Source organism: Lycorma delicatula, chromosome 9, assembly GCF_047948215.1.
Source record: "Lycorma delicatula isolate Av1 chromosome 9, ASM4794821v1, whole genome shotgun sequence".
Taxonomy (NCBI): Eukaryota; Metazoa; Arthropoda; class Insecta; order Hemiptera; family Fulgoridae; genus Lycorma; species Lycorma delicatula.
The window spans coordinates 93,418,081-93,444,867 of NC_134463.1; the positions used below are offsets into that span (position 1 = coordinate 93,418,081).

The 26,787-nt window shown below is 28.7% G+C and overlaps 1 protein-coding gene across 1 annotated transcript; it reads right to left on the reverse strand.

Moving 5' to 3' along the window:
* LOC142330714 (glycine receptor subunit beta-type 4-like) lies at positions 1 to 26,787 on the reverse strand. The gene is made up of 8 exons (XM_075376159.1): positions 26,665 to 26,787; positions 22,668 to 22,891; positions 20,238 to 20,320; positions 17,081 to 17,215; positions 12,897 to 13,088; positions 11,403 to 11,471; positions 1,661 to 1,824; positions 1 to 173 (listed from the first exon to the last, which is right to left on the reverse strand). The coding sequence occupies exons 1-8, from the start codon at positions 26,785 to 26,787 to the stop codon at positions 18 to 20; spliced, it is 1,146 nt and encodes a 381-aa protein (XP_075232274.1). The 3' UTR covers positions 1 to 17.

Consider the following 26,787-nt stretch of genomic DNA (forward strand, 5'->3'; position numbering starts at 1 on the left):
AGTTATTTAAAGTTAATTTAGGCAAGATAATAACACCAATATGCAACATTAAACAGTGCGAATGCAAGTGGAAAACAAAGTCGTGAGTATTCATCAATTTTGCGTGCCATAATCATATTTTTGTTTGTAAGCTGTCCACTTGTTCCACCGTCTGTTAAAATCACTTTTTTCACCTGAAACATGAAATAAATTATAATTGCATTTATACATTTTATGTTAACAAAATTAGTTCATTAAATTAAGATTACAATTCTATTTAAACTATAAAATTAAATTAAAATTACTTCATAATAGACTAAAGAGAAAAAATGTTTATTTGATAAATCTATAAATTTTAAAGTTATCATTAAATTAAACACCAGTGCACGCGAGGTTGATTAAAAACCAAAATATTTGATCTAGGATGACATAATTTTTTATAAAACTACACATTTTTAAAAGAATCTTTTGGATATTGATAAAAAATTAATAAAAATCAAATTATAAAATCACAATTAAAATTAATAAAACAATTAATATTTTACTTTGATAATAATCCATTAAGATTTATATTATGTATACCATTTTTTAGATCCAAAATTTAAAAATTTGAACTAAGATACTTATAAATTTTTTTCCTAAATTTCCAATAATAACAAATATGAGAACAATTTTAATGAATTATTTTTTATGCTTCTATTTTAAAAAATTTGTATTCAAATTATAAATAGGTGCTATTAAATATACGAGACAAAATTATGAAATAAAATTTACTGTAAAAAAGTAGTGTGAATGTTTTGAACATTTAGCTATGGTTGGATAATGATTTCATTGTTAATAAGAGCATATTAACTTTTATTTTCATGCAATGAACTTTTTTAAAATATCAGTAAGCTAGTTCAATATGTTTTGATAATATTTCAGGTCTACCTAAAATATTAAGTTCCTTAACACTGAGGCATCTCTGGGAATATAATTTTGGAATAGAAGTATAAGTTTTGTAAGACAAAATTTATTGTTGAAACCAAGTTAATCAAATCATAAACCAAGTTTTTGCCCATAGATATTAGGTAAGCTTATTTTGTTCAGTAACAGTAAATCACTTAAAATGCCATAAAAAACAATACTGTGCAGTTTTGGTGAAAATTTAAACCAAAAAGAATTAGTTCCTTAATCTTTCCTATTTTGAAATTTTGAAAAATATTCTCGGTAAAAAGCAAACATGAAATTCATTATATTAGATTATAAAAATAATAATAATAAAAATCATAATATATTCAACCCTTATGAAAATCATATGTTAACATAGCATAGCAAAATCATACTTGCATAGCATATTAAAATAAAACACCATTTGTTAGCCATTTCTATATCTCTAATATACTACAGCAAAATCAACAAAAAAATTCACCTGAAATACATTAAAACAATCACAAGTGTATTAAAACTGTAACAGAGGTACAATTTAGAAAAAAATCCATAAGTAAATGCATTTATAAAAGAACATAATTATATAATTTCATACAACAGAAATAAATTTTTAGCAATTTTTTAGAGGTAAACAGAAAATTTTAGGTAATTTTTAATTTCTTTTCACTTAAGATAAAATTTAAAAAAAAATTGCATTAATTAAAATGAGATTACAGTATGGAAAGGTAAATCTATAATGAAAATAACTGACCATGGTAACTGCTACAGCCTCTTGAGATGAAGGTGAAGCACCTTTAACTGCTGCCTCACCATTAACTGCTTCTGGAACTAATGCTTTCTTCAGTAATTCTGGCGTTAATTTTCTCCACATGTAATTAACAAATGTAAATTCCAGTAACGCACAGAAAACAAAAGCTGTAATGAAAATACATGACGATTCATTTTATTGAATGAAACATATCGGTTAAAACTGCAATAGATTTATTATTTCTTAAATTAAGATGATCATTAATTCAAATACATCAATAAAAGATATACTTGAATATGATTACCATTGCAGCTTTCCTTTGATTGAGATATAATGATTTTTGTAAAATGATATACCTGATGATTCTTACATAAGGAACCTAACTGACGAGGTTTATATTTACTTACAGGAGATTTTTAACGATTTTTTAGATGATGTTTCAGAGGGAATAAAAATAAATGATGTCATTAGTAATTTAATATTAGAAAATGAGAGTAATTGTGACATTAGAGCTTGAGGGATTACACTATTAAATCAAGTGAAAATATGAATAGCTGCTATTGATTACAATCAACTATTTAGAAGACAAAATATACATGCTAGTAAAGAGATACTGAATTCATGTTGATGAACTTTTCATTGGTAGTATTCCTCTTTGGATGAGGATCAAGTTTTATATAGTTGGAATGCTGTTTTTGTGATGATTAGGATCACTCCTGAGAAGTAAAAAAATAAAGAAAAAATGACAGATTGGCTTTTATGTGAATAAGGAATCCTACATGACCGCAGTTTAAATCTAAGTTTGAAGAAGAGAATGATAAAGTGCTACATAGAACTTTTATTTTATTTTATTACTACTTTTACTGAGTATTTTATTGAATTTTATTAGAAGCATCACTGTTGAAAATTGAGGACTTTGAGATGAGGGTCTATCGATAATTGCTTAAGATTATTTGGTGAGATAAAATCTGCAATGAGGATGCTCCCATAAGGCCAGGTACTGCCACAGAGGTAGTTAAGGTTGTTAAGAAGGAAAGTTGGATTACTTTGCACATGTAATAAAGAATCCAAAGAAGTATTGGTTCTTTTGTTTCGTGACTTGACCGTCGGTATTACAGTGTTGGATTGGCACTTTATTTCATTTACTTACTGGAACGCCAGATGGCGTTGAATTTGGTCAAATTTTTTGTCGGACGATCATATAACTACCAATATAAATTTTTTTACCCTCCCAAAAAAATATTATTTTTTTTTTACTAAAAAGTGTCCTATTTCCTTCGCAATACCTTTGAGAATATGAGTACTAAGTTTCATGATGATCGGTTGAGTAGTTTCTGCATAACAAAAGCATAACAAAACAAAGCATAACAAACAAACAAACTCACATTCACATTTATAATATTAGTAGGATATATATATATATATATATATATATAAGAAAATTTAGAACTCTTATGTTTAAAAAAAAATAATAAAAGTCAAAAAGTTTTTTCTACTACATCCTTCTACATGCATTTTATAATTATATTTTAAATACAAAGTTGTTGCTTTTTTATAATATAAGTCTTAAAGTATAAATATTATAATATAAATAAAGGAAAGTAGTGATATAATGAGTTTCTTGGAAGTTTTATAAGATAAACAGTTTTATTGAAATACAGGAAGAAAGTTCCAGATTTTATAAAGTTATATAAAATGAATGTTTTTGTAAAACCTCAAGTGTAAAGTTTCTCATGTTATTTCATTTAACTTTTTCGGATATTCAAGAAGGTAGACAATAAATAAATAAAATTCAAAATAATAGTAATAATAAGGAAAATGCTGAAAATAAGTGGTAAATTTAACACTTATTGAAATGTGTTCTTACATTTTACATTTTATTTTTATTTATATTTTAACAATAACAATCAATAAATTTCAGTTTAATAATATTAACTTTTGTAATGACAAACTGAACTAAATTTTATAATAACTGTTTAAAATGTTTTTAAAAACTTACAAAAAATTTTTCAGTTATCTTTAAACCATTTTCAGTTACAGGTGTTACTGTTCTAACATTGGCATCAACTAATATTACTACCAGTTATTTATTTTTTTAATTAAGTAGAGATGTATTTAAGTGGTAGGATAGTATGTCAGATTTGAATTTATCTGTTTACTTGGTATTTATTTTGTTTTTTAATATTTATATATTTCATCATGTTCAAGTGTTTAGATGTGATTCTTTTTCTGAAAATGTTTGAAGTAAGTTTTTAGAAATCTTTTCTCATAAAATATGGTTTTATTTGTCACTGTAAAAATTAGTATTTTAAATTAACATCATTGCCAATCATCAAAGAGAAAAGCTTACAAAAATTAATTTTGCTTTGTTAATCTTATAAAAAAAAATATGGAAAAAATTGAAGTTCTCAATAAATACTAAAATTAAAATTGTTCACTTTGTTCATCACTATTGTTCATCAGAACAGTAAAAATAGTCCAGAAGCTTGGCTATGAAGTACTGTAAAATTATCTTAAAAAATAAAAAAAATTTGATACTGTAAGAACTATACAGCATCCGAGGCCAAAATTATTTCAAATTATTATCCACAAACGAACATCTAATTTCACCTCTTTAAAAAATCTCCAGACAGCAAGTGTCTTTGTCTTATGACTGTATTGATTTGTATTTTGACTCAGACACAGCATATCAGTATCACAGAACTAAAAATTCTACAAATGAACTAGTTATCAAATCAGAAAATTTTGTAATATTATTGCAATTAATTTACATATTTTGTATTTTTTTTTTTTTTTAATTAACAATTTATTATTTTTTATTTTTTTAATAACTATTATGATTTCTAATTTTTAATATGTGTATTTTGTATCATAAGTGTAAAAATTGTAATAGGAAACCAGACATAAGATAAAATTTGTTCCTAAAAATACATAACCATTCTCCTGAACTTCACCACCAACATCCCAATAACAACAACACCAGGAATCATTAACCCTCCTATTATAAAAGAAGCTTTCCAACCACTGGGTGAGATGAAGAATTACAAAGTAGTAAGAGAGAACATCAGACTTTTGTAGAGATCTGGAAACATGCAAGAAGGCCAGCAAAGACTGACCTTCATCAACAGCTTGTTAACATCTGGATCAAAGAAGAACTATCAGAACACTGAACTATAGTGTTCTGGTAGACAAGTGTGTGTAGTCCATCGGCTACACAAAAAAGGGGTCAAAGCAGACCCTAACAATTACAGGGGTATCTCACTCCTAGACACAACATACAAAATTCTTTCCAGAATCATCTCAACAGAAATGGTTTACAACTTGAAAAAGAACTAGAAGAATACCAGGGAAGATTCAGACCATGGAGGAGCTGTCCAGGTTAGATCATAAGTCACAAATAATAATTACAACAGGAAAAGAAACAGACATGGTGATAATATTTATAGATTTCAAAAAAGCTTATGACTGCAGCCACAGAGAATCCTTACTAAAAATTCTAAGACACCTCAGACTACATATCAAATTAATAAACATGATAAAAACTGACCCTCTCAAATACTAAGTCTTCGGTAAAATTCAGAGACAAGCTCTTGGAACCATTTGAGATCAAAACAGAAGTGCATCAAGGTAATGAGCTCTCACTGCTTTTTTTTAACTGCGCTCTAGAATTAGTAATGAAGGAATAGCTCAAAAAATACCGCCCAAAAGTGAAAATAGCTCAAAAAATCAAAACAATTTGTCTTGGTTTTGCCAATGACTTGGCACTGCTAACAAATGACATCAACAAAGCTAAATCACAGATATTAAAACTTCAAAACATTGCAAATAAAATTAAACTCAAAATATCATTCGAAAAGATAGAAATTATGACCAAAAAACCAACACAATTAAGAGAAGTAAACATAAATTACTTGCAGTCCTTCTAGCGAACTGATTGAAGGGAATTCACATAATGAGGTAGAGTTCCGAGCTGTTCATGCTTGTGAGACACTCCAACTGTGGAGTCTCCAACAAGATGATTTTCAGCCCAGAGAAAACCACAATGATATTGCTTAAAGACCGATTTTTGGCTGCCTCCTGACGAATCCAGGTTCGGATGGCTGGTTTCCCTATTAGGTACATTACGGCTCAAAAACACCTGGGTGTTATCCTAGATGAGAATTTTCGGTTCAAGGAACATCTACAGTATGTAGCAAAAAAGGTCTCTGATGCTTTTTATAGGATCCATAGAGTCATTCATCCCAATTGGTAGTAGAATTACCATACCACGTGTATCCCTTACAAAGGTGTCAAGCGAAGCTATTATGATGTATGCTGCGTCTGTCTGGGCTCACTGCATGGCTTTTAGGTATTGTGCGGACATTTTGTTGCAGGCCCAGCGACTCCTCTTGCTGGCTGTTAGAGGCAGTTATAGAACAGTCTCACAGGAGGCAATCTGTGTTATAGCCGAAGTCAAACCAATAGATATCATGGCTAACGAGCATAAGGAATGCTACATTTCCAAGGTAAATAACCTATTGACGTCAGCACAAAAGCAGGAGACTGAAGACCAGGGCCTTGCGTCTTGGCAGGTCAGGTGAGACGAATCCACCACAGGTCTTTACACGCATGGTGTATTTCCTATAGTGTCTGATTTAGTTGCGATTAGATAAGTCTCCCCCAATCGGTATATCACACAGTTTCTCTCCAGGCATGGTGCTTTTCGGGCGAGTTTGGCTATGTTTCGTTTGGTGGATCAAGTCAATGCCCGTATTGTGGGAATGATGATATGAGGTCAAACGTTCACGAGCTGTTAGAGAACTTGAGAGAATACATTCCTTTCTGGATCTGCGTATTAACTGGATGATCTACGAGAAGTGGTCCATAGTGGCTGGTCTTCTTCGCGCCCTTGTGATGTGTAGGTCTGCAGAGAGAATTTATACGAGGTACTCGATTGTGGTAGGATTCAGGATGGCTAGGGTTCCGGCCTAGATATTGGATTGGTTGCAGAAGGTGCATCTGCTTTGTGCCACGGTTATATTGGTGTAGTTTGCGATTCGATTTGGGGCTCCTGCTTGTGGGGGCGGCCGCGCTGCTGGGGTATAGTAGCCCGTGTGATGGAAGGCGTGGCTTTCCTCCACCGGTGGCGGTGTTCTGGTTGTGACTTGTAAATGCCACGCAAGACTCCATGAAGGGATCGAGTGGAGGTGTGGGATTTGTCCCCGGCTCCTGTGCAGACAGGAATGAGGTTACATTCCCCTTATTACGTGACCTAAATTGGTCGACTTCTTTGGTTGCAGATCTGAATTTTCTATGTTGTGTAAAACATAATTTTGATTGGTATGAGTGTAGCACTGATTTAGCTTTAAACTGGTTTGTTTTCTGAGACATTCATAGTCACGAATGGTGCTGTCAAATCTGTCAGGCATGGGGTTCGCGCTTCCACATTTTCGATCAGTTAATTTGAGGGAATCATGTTAGGTTGGATGTGAAGATGTCGGTTTGAGGCCTATGTGAAAATGAAATTTGATATGTATTTTACCGATACAAATGTCTGCCGAGGCATTTACATCGGTGGCATCCTGACGACCAAGGCCTGGCTGATGACTGAGATGTAATTAGTTAGAGGGCCTAAAGATGATCTCTGGTAAAACCCCTTCATGCTAGGAACAGAGGGAGTGGTGTGGCATTTGGTAACATCACAAGATTGAGTGTCTTCCCCTATGGGGTTAGGAGTCCTGCTAGCGACCTTCCTTCACTGCCTTCTTGCATAAGATACTGCTGAAATCCATCAATGAATTTTTGCATCTAATTCTTAATTATTATTTTTTGTAGGTAGGCGTTTAACTTCGGATTATCTTCATCTTCAATTTCATCCAAGAGTAATCTTTTTGACAATAATTTCATCACCAGTTTCATTATCATCTTATCATTCTATATTTTCAGCAATTTTTGAACCTGCTGCTCCCAGTGGTTAAGGAGAAAATACATTCCTCTCTATAGCATTTAAGCAATGGTTAAATTAATTACATCACTAATAGAATTAGTCTGATCTTAGCCTAAAATTTTACAGAAACATGAATTCTTGGGCCTTATAAAAGACATTTTTAGCCATTAAACCGGTATAATTTTACATGAATTATACTAATACGTTTCTGTTTCTACAAAACTATACCAATTAAATGGTTGCCCCAAGTAACTGGTGGTCCTATTAACCAAAATTCACTGTATTTAGATATATTTAACAGCATGTAGACTGGAGTCTGAAAATAAAAAAAGGTTTATGTGTTTACAAAAATGATGTTTCTGTAAAAGGAATCTTTTAATTTAATTCTGATTAACTTGATTATAGAATTTGTTGGATCATTAGATAATTTGTTAAAAATAAAAACTGAAGCACGATAAGGTTCTTTATTGTGGACCAAAGGATTATGCTGTAAAATGTAAAAAAGTTCTATATTCAGATTTGAAACATATTTTAGGAACAAATAATTATCTATAAATTCATAAATATAACTACATGAAAATATCAGAACCTTTAATTTACTAAAAGATGTTCTCTTTATAATTATATTTACATAATTAATGACTTTAATAATTTTCACTTTTAATTTAATATTTTGGTATAGCTATTTTTTTCAATTCAGCAGAAAATGATTTACTGTTCAATGATTAGTTTATTAGTGTGCTATATTTTCTTTTGAAATTTATAGTTATTTTATTTTAATTACTAAATTACAATTACAAGAACACTGGAATTCAAGTTGGATACCTGCAAATTCTAAAAATAGAATTTTATTCCAGATTCTTAAAAATAATCCTGAAAAAAATTATAAATAAGATTATTTTATATTCAGAAATGATTACAGTTGTATGTTATGAATGAAGAAGAAATAAATAAAAATTCCATTAGCAGACATATTTTATAATGTTATTCATTAAACAGAAATTATAATTATAAAAATATAAATTATATCTATTGTTATGATAGAATAATAGAATAGGAGTTTTATTTTCATCAAATGACAAATTTTTTAAAAAGAGCCTAGTCGACAAAATGTAAAATACAAAAAAAAGAACAATAAAAGAAAGAAACTTTTTTTTGTTAAAAAACCATCCATCAAAATAACAATAAATAATATGTAAAAGTAGAACAAGTACAAGATGAAAATCAGTCATCAATTAGGCTACAGAAACAGTCAAAAAAGAGTATGGTGTATATATTTTCAAACAGAGATGGAAAAATGGGGGGAAGATTAAACGTATGTAGAAAAAGGAAAAGAATAATGTGAAAGCATCTGATGTAAAGCTTTGATGTGAAATATAGTATGTCGTTAGATAGTAAGTCTGTGGCATTATTGTTCCACTGAAGAGGAAAATAATGCTGTAGAAAAGGAATATGGAATTGGCATTGTGGCAATATTACCAACTTGACAATGGATTACAATGAATGGACTTCAGCTTTTGTGAGGATAATTTTCAGTACACAAAAGAGTTTATTTCTGAAAATATTACTTTCATCATATTAACTAATAAAAATGTAATAATACAGAAGTATAGAAAATGTATTAAACTTTCCTTCTGAAGCGCATAAAAAGAAGAAAAAATTAAACAATAAATAGTATAAAATAGAAAATATTCTTGAAGTTATTAGAGGCAAAACTTATTTTCTATTATTAATATGTATTTATTTCTAATAGAAAAATTATTTTTTTCTTTCTTTTGTTTTAACAGTCAGATGGCTGGTTTGATTTTTCCTTTCTGTTCTGTTCTAATCTTTTAATATTGACATATTCTTACTAATTAAGTGGTTTACATATTTTTCAAGTTTACCTATAATAATTAATATTTACAGTCTTTACCATAATTTTTATAAATTATCATTTCGTAATGAAATGAAACTGTAATAAAAGCTATCCGTTTTAATTCAACCATCTAGAGCCTCATAACTAAGTTCTACTAAATCCTTGTAGTTAGGATAAAAACAACAGTAATACTGGTATAGATCTTACAAATTTGATCAAGAAGATATATTAGTAACAAAATCCTTTTTTTGAACATAAATTGTAATTTTTTCTATGAAAAGAAATCCTTTTAGGACTGAAGTTTTACTTTAATGAATTTACAAAGCCTCGGTAAGGTCAAGAACTTACTGAGGCTATCAGTAATCTATTGTATCTATTGATACAAGTATCAATATATAACTGATGCAGCTATTGTGCCTGGTTACACTTGTAAAATATCTTCTAAACAAAATTTCTGAGCAGTCTTGAATTTCAATGGAAATGAATGTAGAATACTTACAGTTGTTTAGTTAACTGTAACGCACATTAATTTGACTGGATATTACATAAACACAACAAACAGTATTTATAAATAGTATTCTGTTTGTGTTTACACAGACACATAAAAAGTTTTTCCAAAATAAAAGTTCTTAAAAGCAAAAATAATTACAGTTGCCTGAAGAGTCTTCTTATAAACAAACTACAATATCTCAGCAATGAATAAACCAATTTTCTTGTGTAACCACTCATTGAATTTGGAATTCCAAGAGCTAACTTTTAAAATAATAAAAAGAGTAAAAAATATTTTTTGCAATAAATATTGGCTTTGAAAAAAACGGCTATTTTTAACAGTTTTTAGGTTCTTTTGCAGTGACTAATTAACAAATTCAATGTTTAAAGCTTAGGCTACTGCATAACCAATTATAGGTACTGCAAAGACCCACACAACTTTTATTCAGAACTTTTTTGCCTAGGAAGTTTACCTTGGCTTAAAAAATTGAAAAACCGATCTTCACCACCTTTAAACAGCTGCCATTTTGTCCAGTTAATGAGAATTTTGACCAGTACATATAAACAAGTTATACTTACCCTAATCTAAAACCCCATGTACCTCCCTAAACTCTACTAACTTTCTTCAAAAATCGACCTTTTTCCTCCCCATTGACTGAACTAATTATGATGATTGAAGTTCTTGAAAGTGTTATGTTTTGATATATGCTTTTACTACTTTAAAGCTGATGGATCTAGTATTTATTTGAATACATATAATTATTATTTGATAAATTAATACACATACGATATGGGAGGGAGGGGCACAGAAAGAGAAAGAGAGAGAGAGTGTGTGTGTGTATGTGTGTGTAAAAGAGAGGTGTGAAGGAGCTACCATTACTCATTTTAAATTTATCATTAAAAACTTTACAAGTTCCTTATTTTCTTATTCCTAACATGATGTTATACTTCCGTGACCTTTTTCTTTCTTGTTTAGCCTCCGGGAATCGCCGTCATGTATTACTTCAGAGGATGAATGAGGATGATATGTATGAGTATCATCCTCATCTTGTACAATCTTGTACAATATCAGGTCGCCCAGGTCGACCATTTCTTAGATGTGTGGTTAATTGAAATCCAACTAACAAAGAACACCAGCATCCATGATTTAGCTTTCAAATCCATATTAAAAGTAACTAGCCTTTACTAGGATTTGAAATTTACTTAAAAAAACTCGACTTCCAAATCAGCTGATTTACAAAGACACATTCACCACTAGACCAACCCTATGGGTTACTTCTGTGACCTAAAAATATCTTTCTTATTTTATTTATACAATCATCCCCCAAAAAAAATATTAAGTATAAAAATGTTTCAGTTAACGATACAGACCTATTTAATGGGAAATCCGTAATATTACTTCCAGCCACATCAATAATTATTTAACCATAAATCATAAAAAAAAACAGCATGTAATAATTGCTAGAATTTACCTGTACAAGTTCCCATCCATACATCAATAGCTTTAACATAACTGACTTGTGGAAGTCCACTTTGAATACCTAAAAAAAAATTACAGTATTTATGAATTTATAAAATAAGTGTATTAAAAATACACGAATATATATATATATATTTTTTTTTCAGAGTTTAGTTAATAAAAAAATACTGTTGCAAGTACTTTAGTATTGTTTTATATTATTATGGGTTGCAGTTGAATATCATAGCCAAGTATGACATTGTAATTTACTATCATCTCAGTAAAAGTACTTGCACAAAGTGAAATTCTCAAAATATAGGAAACTGAAATTCTTAAAATTATAACAAAATATAATTCTCAAAATATAGGTCATAGGACAATAGTTCATAACGTGTTTTGTTGTTATTAATTAGTTGCACATAAAGCATTTGCCCAGAGCCCAAAGGGAATATCTAACACTTCAAGATGGCAAAATTACTTTTGTATTCTTTAATTGAAAAGAAACTATCATCTAATACAATGATTTTCTTTTGTAATATAAAAATAGTTATGCATAATTATATGCATAACTATTATATTAGTTATGCATTATTTTATGTTTTCTGAATTTTTAAAAAAATTGGCTGCATTAATAACGTATTTTTTCAACTATAATGTCACTGTCAAGAACATGTTACATTCATAAATTTAGAATTTTGCCCTTTTCTCATTCCATTACCTTTACAGCCCTGAATGTAACACATTAAAAAGTTTCAAAAGCCATTATTATTTAAATTTAATAATTAAATGTTGCAAGTACTTTACTAATAAGGAAATTATTTGTATACTTTCAGAAATTATATTTTAATCTAAATTTTATTAAACCTATTGTAGGTTCATGAATGTTTATGTAAATTATTATTATTATTATTAATAAAGAATTTAGGAATAACTGATAATCTGATTTTTTAAATTTTGCATTTAACTGAATTTACTTATAGCATAAAGTATAACATAAAGTATAAAACACAACCACAAACACTTTATCCAAAAAACCGTAATGAAACAAAACCAATAATGATATATGATTACTGCAGTTTAGAAATAACCATCAAATTTAGGAAAAAATTATGTAGTTTTGGTATTTTGCATACTAAAATACCAAAATATATTACAGAATACCAAAATATATTTTATAATGAAAAATTAATGCAGTAATTATTCATTATTGTTAAAAAATAGTTATAATGAAAATAATTTTTTATAATATGCATTAAGGCAGGATCAGACATAAATTAACACAAATAGATACATTAACTGCTGCTACATGCATACATTACCTGCTGTAGCTAAATTGTTAGAAATACTAATTAGAGTAGATTCCTGGATTTTGCCTGACAATTGTTTTATCACAATTAATTAATTTAATTTGGTCAAGTAATTAAAATATTTATTTTAATAATTCGAAAACCTATAGACCTCCTCCATCTCTGATAGAAAAATAAACATATTTGATGGTTCTATTTACCAGAACTCTGTGAAGAAACAGCCAACAAAGTTGTGACTCCTAGTGTGGTTCTACCAGGTACTGAATCCACATCCATCCAAAATGAAACCCATGATATAACTACAATCAAAATGGTCGGTAGATAACTCTGAACTAAATGAAATCCAACTGAACGGCTTAAGTAAAATTCTGCTACTAAACAGCTATAGTTACCTGTTTAATAAAAGAAATAAAACCAACATATAATGAAAAAAAAATTATCATAGTTTTAATATAAGAGTTAATATACAATTAGAAGCCAACATTCTTCAAAGTTGTTTAAATATCCATTAAATATATGGAAGTAAAATATGGAAAAATTATTTTTCACAGTTTACTTTAAATTAATAATTAACTAATTAATAGGTTAAGAGAAATGATTTCCTCTACAAAGAACATTAGGAAGAAATGTTACAAATGAAATTAGAACATAAAACATAATTATTACATAATTTTTAATTTCCCGTCTAGCGCTACAGCTGTAGAAGGAAAAAGTACTGTAATTGGTTCAATTTGGGCCTATGCAGTTTTTACCAGATCTTGATGTTTTGACACTTAAGGAAACCTAAAAACTGGATGGAAATTTTCCAGACTTATATGTACATGTGTATGTTCGGTGTCACACTCTAAATCACTTTATATCTCTAGAACTACTGGACCGATTTTGAACAAACTTGGTCAGACTACTTCTGTGTATGGAGCATTGATGCCATTACATTTTCAACTTAAAAGGTCAAGGGGATGAGGCTGTAGAGCAAGGTGTAATATCTCGAGCAAATCTCAGTATCTTGAGATTTCACTTAATTAAGGTCTTATTTTTCTTGGATACATTTGTAAACAATTAAAAAATAATAATATCTGCAGCAAAAAATGTTTGCAAAATCGCATTCCCATCCCAAAAAATGCTCTAATCTAGTGGCTAAAGGCATCAGTAATACCTCCTATCACCATAAATGCTCACTGACACAGCATGCAGCGCATATGCACATATGCGCATTTAGTGCATAGTTTAGCACTGATGTATTTTAAATTAAGTTGCGTGAGTAATTCGTGGATCAGAAAAAGCCACGTGATGGGAAAGTCCTACAACTGAGTTGTCAGCTTTTCTCTTTTTATTATAATTACAAATTCTAGTTTTCTAATAGAATTCAAGGATCTTTACTATTAGTTAACAAAAATGCACTAACAACAATTTTGCAGTCCAAGAATTCCAACGGAGAAAACTGCACAAAGCTGTTGCTTCAAGATGAACAAAATCATATGTTTATAACATATAAAATAATTTATATGTGCACAAAATATTTTACAGTACTACTGTTACACTTATTTTTAACTGACATTGCTGCTAGCACTTGAATAAAAAACTATAATGATTAATAAAAATATAAACTGATTAATGATTAATAAATATAATGATTTAAAAAAAAAAACCAAAACAAACTACACTGGTATACTAAACAGACAGATACACCTCAAATCTGATTTTAATCATATCCTAAATAAATTCTTCAGACTTAAACCTTTGGTAATAATATTAACAAGAATCACAGTGCAGCAAAGTATTACAATTAGGCAACTGTATTTTGTTGAAAATGTTTTCACATGAGTAAAAGTCTTTTCTTATAATAATAAATTTGCTTTTAGTCATTTTAAAAATTGTCAATTTGTTTCATTAATTTTTTCATTTCCTGAATTCCTTACGTTAATTAATTTTATTATAATAGTGATAAATTTTGAAACAGTAGAATTTACTGAAGTTTACATCTAGAGCGTGTTTTCATATCCGTTACATGCGTTGTATTCACATACAAACAGTACATAAATTGTGATTTTCCAATAGTTTTAGAATTTATGCCAAATTTAGTAGCAGATGGACTAAAAAAATTAAAAACTGTTGAACATTATGTAAAAAAATTACATCTTAATAACAGGCACCATTAATGTAAATTATCAATAAAAATTTACAGAAAGAAAGAAAAATGTGTAATATTAAATACATTACTAAAAACAAATAAAAAATTCAAATATTCTGCATGCTCAAATGGTTTAATTTCTGATGATAAACAATCTTGTGTTTATAAGATTGTTGAATAAAAAACATAATATATGTTTTTTATTCATATATCATGAATACTCACTGCAGTCATTTTTTATTTTTCAAAAACCCTTAAAAATTTTAGGCAAACATGCCAAAATCTGTCAAAAAAATGTTGAAATAACATTTAAAAAACCAAGCTTAGCTCACTAGAAAGGTAAATAGCAGTTAAAAGGTTAAATGAATTGTATATATATTTTTTAACATTAACAATATGTTTCAACAGAAAAAAAAAATTAGGTGACATCTGCTTAATTCATAGAACACCTTCAAAATTTGACCTACCCCATTTATACAGATTTTCTACTGAAAGGCAAACTATCAAAAAGGTTCTAATAGTGAGATTCCATTAGGGCAGAAGGTAAGATCTATGCTGACCTCCTTCGATCCGTCTAGGGGAAGTTTAGCTGGGTGAGGTCAGGGTCCTCTCTGCACAAAAGGGGCAGGGGGAGGACCTACATCTCTTGGTGTGAGCCGATGGTGGTGCAGCTGAACAACTGTGCAAGGACATCGCCAAAAAGGTAGGAGAGGGTGCCACTATGGCTCTGACAAGAAGAGGCGGCTGGAGGGTCCAAGTTGTTGTTAAGGACGTGGACATACTCACTATGAAGGATGAGTTCCTAAAGGAACATCAGGATACAGGGGAGTTGGTGTCTCACTAGATATACTATCCATATGGTCGGCATTTGGGGCGACACAAGTCACCTTGACAAAGCCACCCATCTTCTCATCACCCATCTTCTGTCTGATGGGTGAATTCAAATTGGGTGGGTGGCCGGCCGGGTGATGAGGTGCACCTTTGATGAATTATGTTTTCAGTGCTACAAGGCCAAATTGTGTCTTGGACCAGATCGCAGCAGCCAGTGTTTACCCTGTGGCGAGCCTGGCTACTTGCAAAAAGACTGTATGCAGGAGCCTCAGTATCTAACATGAAAATTGCATGGACATGCACCTAGGGGCCATGGATGAAGGCAACACAAATCGTACATGTCATGAATCCGCTAGAGTTTGCACAACGAAGCTGTGGTGTCTGTAGGGAACAATCCCTTCCAGAACGGATGGGAGGCTCCGGTGTACCACCACCAATTATTGGGTTCCCCCTTAATGGCATCTGCAACTCCCTTGCACTATCAAGGGGGAACGCAAGGTCATATCCCAGTGGGGGATCCCTCCAGGGGTTCTCCATTAAAGGCTAGGCATGAATACCAGAATCCCAGCAGGGGAATCCCTTGGGATTCCCCCACTAGAGGCATGGCATGTAACACAAGACTGAGTCCCAGCTTCCTGGGTAGGGCCTAGCACCCTACTGAGATGGTTTGAGGTGAAGGCACCCCTCGGAGCTGAGTTTATGTTTACTTGCAGATCTGACTCCAGGAGGTGGGGAGATTACAGATGAAAAAAACTTTCTTTAGAAGTGAGTTAACTTTAAGAAAATATTATAAAAATACATATTGAGAGATACATATTGGCCACATTATATAACATGAAATTATTAAAAATTTATTTATTTAATTATGTTCAAATATGTTTTTAGTCCTACACTAAGTGCTTTCAGCATATACCTTCAGGATATTTTTTCATAAAAATTAAAAATAGATTTGCAACTTTGGTAAATCTCATAAAGCATATTTAAATAAAGCATGTGTAAAACACAAATGAAAGTTATTGTTGATCTCCAATGTGGAGACTGGTATCATCTCTGTTTCACCCAAAGATTCTGGTTTCAGCATGTAATTCTTTTACACGCTACAAAAACTGCATTTCATTATCATTCATTGGCAGCTGTTACAGGGTGTCAACCGGAATAAAATGGAGTATAAAAAAGTTGATTCCTGTAGGTCTTTCTCTCTTTCTAGTCAGTCTTACATATTCAAGAAATCTATTCATTATTCCAAGGAAACAGATTGTAGATATTTAATTGTCTAAAAACAAAAAAATTGAAAGTTAATTTTTAAAATTAATAAAAATACTTTGAAGTATGAGTGTTAAGTGCTAATTATAAAAAAATACTTGCATGTAAATAATATATTAAGCTTTATATTTTTATATAAGTTGATAATAGTATACTTACCTATTTGAAATGATTCTTGGCAATCTGATGGTACAATATCGACAATTTCAAACTGAGGCATTCTTAGGCCTTTACCCATAATAACTGGATTCATTGTTTTCCACTCTAGTCTTAATTCTTCTATTGTCTTGGAAACTGAAAATAGAAAATCAATCAATTTTGATACTGAGTATACAAATAAAAATGAATTAATCTTTTTTTTTTAATTTTGGATTATGTCCAGCGTAAAATATTTTTTGTATTTGACTCAAATACCACCATTTTCCTTACCCATCCATTAATGAGCCAGTTTTTATGCTGGATAAATTTATATGGATACAGGAACATTATTTTCATTCCACAGAGTGATTTATACATATGAACTTTCTCAAACTTCAGCTTTATTTACTGATGCAAATTAATTTACATTTAATCTTACCAGTAGAGTGGTCTCATGTTTGATGAGCAATCAAAACATTATTTTATTTTTTAGAAAATAATTCAATTTACATTCATTAAATTTAATTTTTTTCCATTTTTAAAAAAATTAATACATCTGTTGAACAGAATTATGAAACATGATTTACACCTTAAAAGTACTAAATGACTCATTTTCAAAACATTGAAAGTTTTTTCTTTGGAATGAAGAGTGAAGAGATTGTAGCACCAAAAAAGGTGTTAACTGATCCCTAAAAGCACTTTAAAAAAATGAGATCTGGTATTTTGAACAAAAGTCATTTATAATTTAATAATTAGATACCCAGAAAAAATGAAATAAAAATATGTAGATCATACTTTTGTAATACCCTGTGAAATAATAGGCCATAAAGTTCTTAATGTGGTTCTAATTTATGTAATAAGAATAACCATAATAATTTATACAGATAAATTTAATATTAGGATTATCAACGTTATCTGAAACTCAACCAAAATTGTTTAACAGTAAACAATATTGTAGATTTAATTATCTAATTGATGTAAACAATGTGTGTGTACCACTGTTTGTTAAACTATCAACATCCTTCCTTTTACTTACATTTAATCCACATAAAATAATTTCATCACAAGTGTTGTTTTCTCATATAGCCCATAGCATAAGGATTGGTGATTTTGGTCTAGTTTTTTTTTTTATCTTTTATTATGGTTCTTCTTTTCTCTTAAGTTTATTACTTATATATTCTAAAAAAAAATACTGCAGATAGCAATCATGAAAAAACAGTTTGGTTGATTTTAACCTAATAAAAACGGTTAAATTAAAAGTCCAATATTTGAAAATTTAAAAAAACGTTAAAACAGTAAATTTTTATCTTATTCTTACAAATTTTTCTATAAAAACTGTTCTGGATTGAATTAATACATGAAACAATTTGAAAACATTTTCAAAGGATTTTTTAAAACAATTATTTTTGTCATCACAAAAATATAGTAATTTTATCACTTGATCTAGTAAAGCTACAATATAGTAAAAAACTGAGGTATTATTAAATTACATTAAATATTAATTAAGAAATTATGTCATACCCTCCAAAAAAATATAAAATAAAACTGTAAATCTTATGATTATAATACAAAAAAATATATTTAAGGAATTTTATTAGATTGATAAGAAAAACTGTTGAATTAAGTTTGCAAATACAATACAAGCTTGCAAAATAATACCAATTAAAAATCTATAATCTGACAATTAGCCAGTTTTTATTTTCATTTACCACAAAATCAAATTACAATGTTTCAGTCTGATGAACATAATCATTTATGAAGCTTATTAAAATATGAAACATTAATTGTTCCTGAATATAAAGTATAATATTATGTTTGAAGTTATTTCAAAAAATTTTTCAGAGATCAAGAAAGAACTGTCAGATTTTTGGTGATTTTAAATGTGATTCATGAGACTGTTTTTACTAAATTAAAAATTAATTCCATAAATTAATATTTACAAATTTATTACCTTTAAAAAATAAATTTAATTTATTCCCCAATATTTAAAATATTCCTCTTCCCTCCTTTTTTTCTTATTTCTTTCTAGAATGAGTAGTATAGGAGTTAGGTCAGCCACCCTTAACCCACCGGGTTGGTCTAGTGGTGAACGCGTCTTCCCAAATCAGCTGATTTGGAAGTCGAGAGTTCCAGCGTTCAAGTCCTAGTAAAGCCAGCTATTTTTACACGGACTAGATCATATATATACTAGATCATGGATACCGGTGTTCTTTGGTGGTTGGGTTTCAATTAACCACACATCTCAGGTATGGTCGAACTGAGAATGTACAAGACTACACTTCATTCACACTGATACATATCATCCTCTGAAGTATTATCTAAATGGTAGTTACCGGAGGCTAAACAGGAAAAAGAAAGAAAGGTCAGCCACCCTTATTCCATCACTATCACCCAACTGCTATTGTTTAGCAGCTGATTCTTTATTGAAACTTAGAGGGTAGGGACGTTTTATGTTTGTAGAGCTGTCCAAGGACTCTTTCTCAAGCAAAAAAGCAAAATAGAGTGGCAAAAAAGCCAGATTAACATTTGAGGTGCCTACTGAGTAAAGACAGACCTCCTTCTGGTGATCTAAAAGATCTTCTGGCAAATTTATTTAAAATTTGCTGATTTCTTTTTACAGTTTTACTAAAACCTGTTAATGAGTTTTTTTAAGAATAGATAAAATTGAATTTTCTGCACACTCTTTAAAATTGTTTAAAATAGTTTTCAATTAACACCTTCAAAATTATTATTAAAGTTATTTTTTTTAAAAAGATTGCATATTTATTAACTTGGCATAGTTTTATCTATCATCACTATTACTTAATATAATCATGTTATTTTTATGTATTAATATAAGCTACAACCACTTTTCTTTTTAATTTGGTGTATCTGTACTTTATAGCACTTCTATGTTCAACGTTTTATTGCAGGAATCCTTGATCATTCTAGGCAAATGGTAAAACAGTTTCTTCCTGTTTGTTCCACAGAATAACACATTTACCATTCTAAATAATACATACATATCTACATAATAATGTTCTGATCTGAGTGAAGCAATTATTTATGTACTTACTGTATTTTAACATTTTAATAGTATGATTTTTTTATACTGTGCATTATTGATCAAATTTTTTGTCAAGATACTTAAATATATTGTAATAAATAATGCCATAAAGAAAAAAATTGAAATACTTACAACTTGCTACCTCCATTGTACAGATTTGATTGTCAAGAGGAAATTTTGATAAATCCATCATACATGAGAATGTCAACTTCAATCTGAAATATTTAAATATGAGATATATTAATTTTATTTTCTATAATAAATTCAGTTTAATAAGTATGTTTAAAAAAACTTGATCACTTAACATTATTAGATGACCTAAAAAAAAATATCTATAGTTATTTTCTAAAATTAATTCTAGTCTATAAAGATTACTTTAACAAGAAAAATAATTAGGTTTATGTTGAAAGCATATTTAAGAAATTCACATGTGTATTAAAGAATCTGTTATATCTGAATTACTCTAAAATAAATATTAATTTTGTTATCGTTAAAATAGTTTCTGAACCTTGAAATAATTTTTTTTTTTAAGTTGAGATATTTTTGTCATTAGAAAAGTAACTGAGAAAATGACAACTGTAGTAGTTTTTCATTTTCAATAATGTAAATAACACACCATTCCTTTAAAATATTACTAGCACAGTACATGAAAGAATAGTTAAAAGTATGAGTTATGTCATTTTTTTTGGATGAAAATTTACAGCTTTCAGACTTTATATATGATGGATGCTATTTTGTGTATCACAGTTTAATAATGAAAATTGAAAATATTTCATGGAGATATAAAAAAAAATTACACTTTGATTTCCCTTACTACCTTATATTAAATCAGATGAAGGCTATTTGCAGATAACATGTTATTTATTAATGCTTTATAAATAAATTCTAACGTTAATGTCACACAAAGTTATATACACCTTTCAATTTATGTTTCAATTTAGATTGATTAAAATTTATTTTTAAAAATGTTGTAAATCATTGAAAAATTTTAGTTCTAACTAAAATTTTTACTTTTTACTAATGTACAATTAATTTCAAAAAAATTATTTTGAAACTGTTATTTATCAATAAATAAAATAAACCTTTTCCATAATCTTATAATGTATGTCGGTGAGTTATGGTAAATAACTACAAACAAAATTATTAAACTACCTTTCCATATTTAAAATGGGATAAGCACCAATAGCGTATTTGTCCCTATAACAACTAAGTATGATAGGTCATTACCACCATTATTCTGAATATATTATTAAATATGGAATTGTGTTCTGGGGTAACATACTAAAAAATAACCCATTTTACCTTTATTTTACTATTTTACCATCTTAATATAATTTTCAAATATTTTTATACACAGTAATATCATTAATAAATTTTATGTAATATAACATAATTTATAATAATTACTGGCTCAAAATTGGAATAAGTTAGTGCTTACAACACAAAGATAAAAATTGCAATGTAATGTAATGGGAATAAAAAAAAAAAACATTCAGTTGTATTCAGTAAAAATATTTTTTTTTTGTACAGAAATCTTTTGTATTCAGTTGATATATTTTATTAGGAATTAGATTGTATTGTTATTGTTTATGTTTGTTAGTACCAGTTTTTACGTAAAACCTTTACAATGTATCTGCAGCATGTTAAATCCAATGATTTATTTTTTCCACATAGATAAGATAATAAATATAAAATCATATTCAGATGAAATCAATACATTTTATTTTTGAAAAATGTAGTTTAAAATAAAAGCATGAACATTTTACAAAGTTTATTGTAATTTACTTATGCGCCACATCAGACCGATTTCTGTTTATAATATATGTGATTTCATTATTCTTCTAACTGTAATGATTTATACTGAACGATAATTCCCCATTTCTATGGCTTGACAAAGAAATATGTTTATCTAGACAATGGGATAGTTCTGTTTATATTGTGATAGAAATAAAAGAAGTAGTAAAGAGCTACATTCACTTTTACTGAATTTATATAGTTAGGTTATTTTTTAATTGTTAATGTACATCAGAAATAATCAAATATTTATATGCAGTATTGATATACAATTTTTTATTTAGTTGAATTCATGATTAATAAGTTACAATTTGTTGTTATTTAATAATAATATTAATGAAAGCACAACTTTTATATAATACAAGGATTTTTAAAACAATCGTAATCTAGTATCTATTCCTAGAAAAAGTAATAAAAAAAGAAGTAAAAAAAATAATGCCTAATAATGTTTTATAAATAAATCATTATTAACAATTTAAAATAAAATAGAGTAAAACAAAAGTTAATTGAAATATAATTAAAAACATACAACTGAAAGACATCATATCCTAAAATTATTTTACTGGTTTATGTCACAAGAAAATGTTGAACTTTTCTCATCAGGTTGATGCAAACTACTTGTAGCTCAGCTAATAACCGGTTATTATTTAACTTTAGTAGATAAAAAACAGATGTTTCTTCTGTTTGTTATCAGTAATATATGAAATTACAAATAATACAAAAAAAATACTATTTATAATAATATTTAATAAATAATTAATTCTTTACCTTAACATATAAAGAATTTCACCATCTGGATTAATACGAATTAAAACATTTGGTACAGTGACAAACTGAAATTCTGCATGCTTTGCATTTGGAAAATAAACTTCAGGTTTCCATATTGCTTTGACTAAGTTAGGATCATTCAAATCTAATACTTCTGTTATATCAGCATGCTTAAGTCTTTCATCTTGCCATTTTTGTCTTAAATAAAGATCCACTTCATAATCCTGTAAATGATATCAAAGAAAGATAAATATTAATTATTTTTTTCATAAAAGTATTTGATAGTGACAGTAAAAGTAAACCAATAAAAAAAAAAAAAAATATGTATTTCAATAGGTAAGAGGAAAGTAGGTTTGCATAATTTATTTCCTTTTAAAAAAAACTCCAGGCTAACTGGTCAGGCTAACAGCCGTGGATAATAGGTGAATTTTGTAGCAACTAAGAACTACTGAGCCTGACTATGATTCAAATCCAGGACCTTTCAGATGAAAGGCCTACAATTAAGATACTACCTTAATGATAAGTCATTGGGAAATACAAGTAACAGTTTTAAGAATATGATGTGCAGTTGGTTTATAAGAATGAGAGCTCAAAAAACTGATTTTAGAGCTGTAAAATCAGGGCAAAGAAATGACTTGTAAGAATTTTAAAAGAGGACTAACTGATATATTGAAAAAATGCTTTGTAATTGTTGGTGTATTTTATTAAACCAAAATGCAAAATATGAAAACTAATGAAGAGAATGAAAAGAGATGAGAAAAATCTGGAATATCTATGTATTTTCATTGAATGTCATGATAAAATGTGGTAAAGCTTTAAACCGGATAAAGCTTTTTAATAACTCAGATATATGACTTTTTTTCTGAAGGAAGTTTCAGAGTTAATTATGCAGTTACTCTTCAGTGAAGTTTCCTGTAACATTGTTGTAATAGCACCTGCTTGAGAAAAGTTCTTTAAGAATTCAGTGTAAAAAAAATCTGGCATTTATTACTTACTATCTATCCACACTTATAAATAACATGCTATATAAACTACAGAACATAATAAAAATATGTCTAGTGACAGAAAATACATAGCACTATCATACATCAGCTGTACAAAATTACAAAAATTTTTATTTTCTAAAGGAAAGAAAATATGTTCCTTTTTAAAAAGAGTTGATTATAATACCTAAGATCATATTAAAAAACATTAGTTTCAAAGCAAAGATTTTTAATTAGCATATGAAAATGAAGGTCTTATCACACATAAAATCCGTGAATTTTACAAATGCATTAAATGAATAAACAAATTCAAATGATATAAAGAAAATACTAATTGAATTAACTACACGGCTTTCTTAATTTTTTAAAGATTTTAATAAACATTATCCATAATAGAGAAATATATGTTATCAAAAATGTAAAAATGTATTCTAAGGATGAGGATGAAAAAACAACTAAGAAGAATTTACAATTGCAAAGCTGGATGTCAAAGAAGAAGAGGAAGGTCTAGGTGGAAATCAGGTAAATAATTACAAATGACAAGAAGTATGGTATAAGACAAGTTGGATACAAGGTTGGAAAGAATAAAAGAGCTCTCCTATATAAACTTGACAACTAATGACACTGTAAAATGCTACACAAGTACGTTTATATATAAAGTATAAAAACAATTTCATAACAGTATAATTTATTTAAGATTTTGTAGACTTAAAAATGAAGTTTTTACGATTTTTATTAAAAAATAAAGGTTGGTTTAACGATACTACATAACAATATTAATAAACAAAGAGCATTTCGTGTTGTATATAATGTCATATCATAACTGTCTGAAGATGTAACTAACGTCACTTAATTTCTTTTATATAACTGTTTAAAATTAAGAGAACTTAAAAAGGCTGACAAATTGGTAAACTATTCTAATAACGTGAAACAATCCCTACTTACATTAATTGTCCCATTGATTTTTCCCTAATTATTTCATTCCTTCTTTCCTGGTTACAATAGAAATTTGACAATCTGTCCCATTGTTTAATAACCTTGGATTAGCTATGATCATCAGAGGCAGATGATTCAATCTTAAGTTCATTATTGGCAAGAATCTATAATTTTTTCAATTATCATTTTATCCACTTTGTTAAAATACATGTTTAGCTTGTCTGAGATTGAATACCAAAATAAATAAAAAAGAATAAGGTAAGTTATTTTCAAGATTGTTATTCTTTCTTGTTTAGGAGTTGTAGAAATTGTTAACTACCGACCAAAATGTTTGAGATAAAAATGTACTTAATTCCATCTAAATATACTTTAATAGTAAACAATTTCATTCCATAAATTTCATCAATCAGTTATTTCAGTAAGGTGTAAGAAAGTATGGTTTTAATTTTATAGAACAATTTTTATAATTTTTAATAAATGAGATATCTTTTTTTGTAAGTTAACACTTAATGAATGTTAATGATCTTTCACAGTACAAAAGTAATTTAAAATGAAGTGAAACAAGAAAATAACAAGAGAAGATTAAACCAGGTGGTAGATACTGCAGGGAAAATTTTCAAAAAGGAGGAAAAGTTAAATGTCAGATTTACATAATGAGATTTAGGATATGCACCTCATTAACACAAATAGTTGATGTGTAGATGTAAGTTGCCACAAATAAAATTATAATTCTGGTTAAAGACACAAAATTTTTCAATATCCTTAGTGTTTTTACTTGTATATTAAAATAAATATTTGCCTTGGTGGAAAAATATTCATCCTAAAATATTTAGTTTAGCAGATATAAAGAAAGGTGGGCTTAAAGTTAAGCTGTTCATCCCATACCTCTGTTCCTGGAGATAACCTCAGTGTTATCAACTAAATAAAATGTTTAAAAAGAACAGTAGAGTTAAAAGTTTGCTCAGGAAATATCTTTTAAAAACGAGGTCATCGAAATAAAAAAATGAATTTTTTATACTTGCGTTAAATTGTTTTTTGTCTTTATTAAATAAATAAATAAATAAATAAATATATATATATATATATATATATTCATTTTATTTTTACAAACATTTTGGATAAGCTTACCAAAAATGGAGACTGCATGACAAAAATCTGCTCATAAGAAATCAAATATAAGGTAATCTTGATAAAAATAAGAAAAAGAATATGGAGAAATGACATAGAGAAATTGGTACCAAACAAAAGATAAGGCTTTTTGAGATGTGGAATATGAATTATTTTCTTATCCTAAGTTTTTCTAGTAATTTCCATAAATTTTTACACAAAAATACTTTAAATATCATAATGACATTAGGTTCTAAAATATTATGCTGTAATAAATCTAATATTAAGCAATGATGACAGTTTTGAATAAAGACAAAAAATGAATAACATCAATTAGTATATGTAGACAATGTATTTTTTCTGATTAAAAGTTTTCCACTTAAATTATATGGAATAACAAATTATTATAAATCTTTTTTTATAATTATAAAATTATATTTTTATTATTATTTGGTAGAGGGTTTGAAATTTAATGACTACCTAGAAGTCCAAACTTAACAACTCTCTTCAGATTATAAACAAAGAAACAATCTCTAATTTGCGACTAAGGAATGTTAATAAGATGAAAATTGTTCTCGGAAACAATTTTTTTGACTTTCATTCTTCAACCTGGAAAAGAATGTTTAAACACACTTGGCAACTAATAAAACTGTGTGTAGACATACAATAGAAGAGCAGATACATTTTTAATCTAAGTAACTTTTTAAGTATATGCATTACATTACATTATCTTGATCTTGATAGATCTTGTGGACCATGATCTGTGACAAAAGTCTCTTCCACCTCTCCCTATCCTTTGCCACCTCCATCCAGTTCTCACAAAAATCCTCCCTGATATCATCACATCATCTCTGTCTAGGACTTCCTCTACTATGTCTCCCTCCCCTCTTCTCTACTTCTCATCATCGCCTGAAATTATCCAGTCCTCCTCTGCTCTGATGAAGCCTTCTTTGTTCCTCCACCCATCTTGCCTTATTCATCTGCAGCATCTTCATAACTCCATCATCACTGTACATCTCATTCAACATCCTATTCCTCCTCATCCACCATTCTCCTGTTGTTCGAGGCTTCACAGATCCAAAAATTCTTCTCAT

Excerpts from the sequence above, each read along its gene's own strand:
- LOC142330714 (XM_075376159.1), bottom strand. The coding sequence starts at position 26,787 with ATGAGAAGAATTTTTGGATCTGTGAAGCCTCGAACAACAGGAGAATGG. Across the intron at positions 20,321-22,667 it reads GAAATTCTTTATATGTTAAG|ATTGAAGTTGACATTCTCAT; the intron begins GTAAAGAATTAA and ends TAAATATTTCAG. Across the intron at positions 17,216-20,237 it reads TACAATGGAGGTAGCAAGTT|TTTCCAAGACAATAGAAGAA; the intron begins GTAAGTATTTCA and ends TTCTATTTTCAG.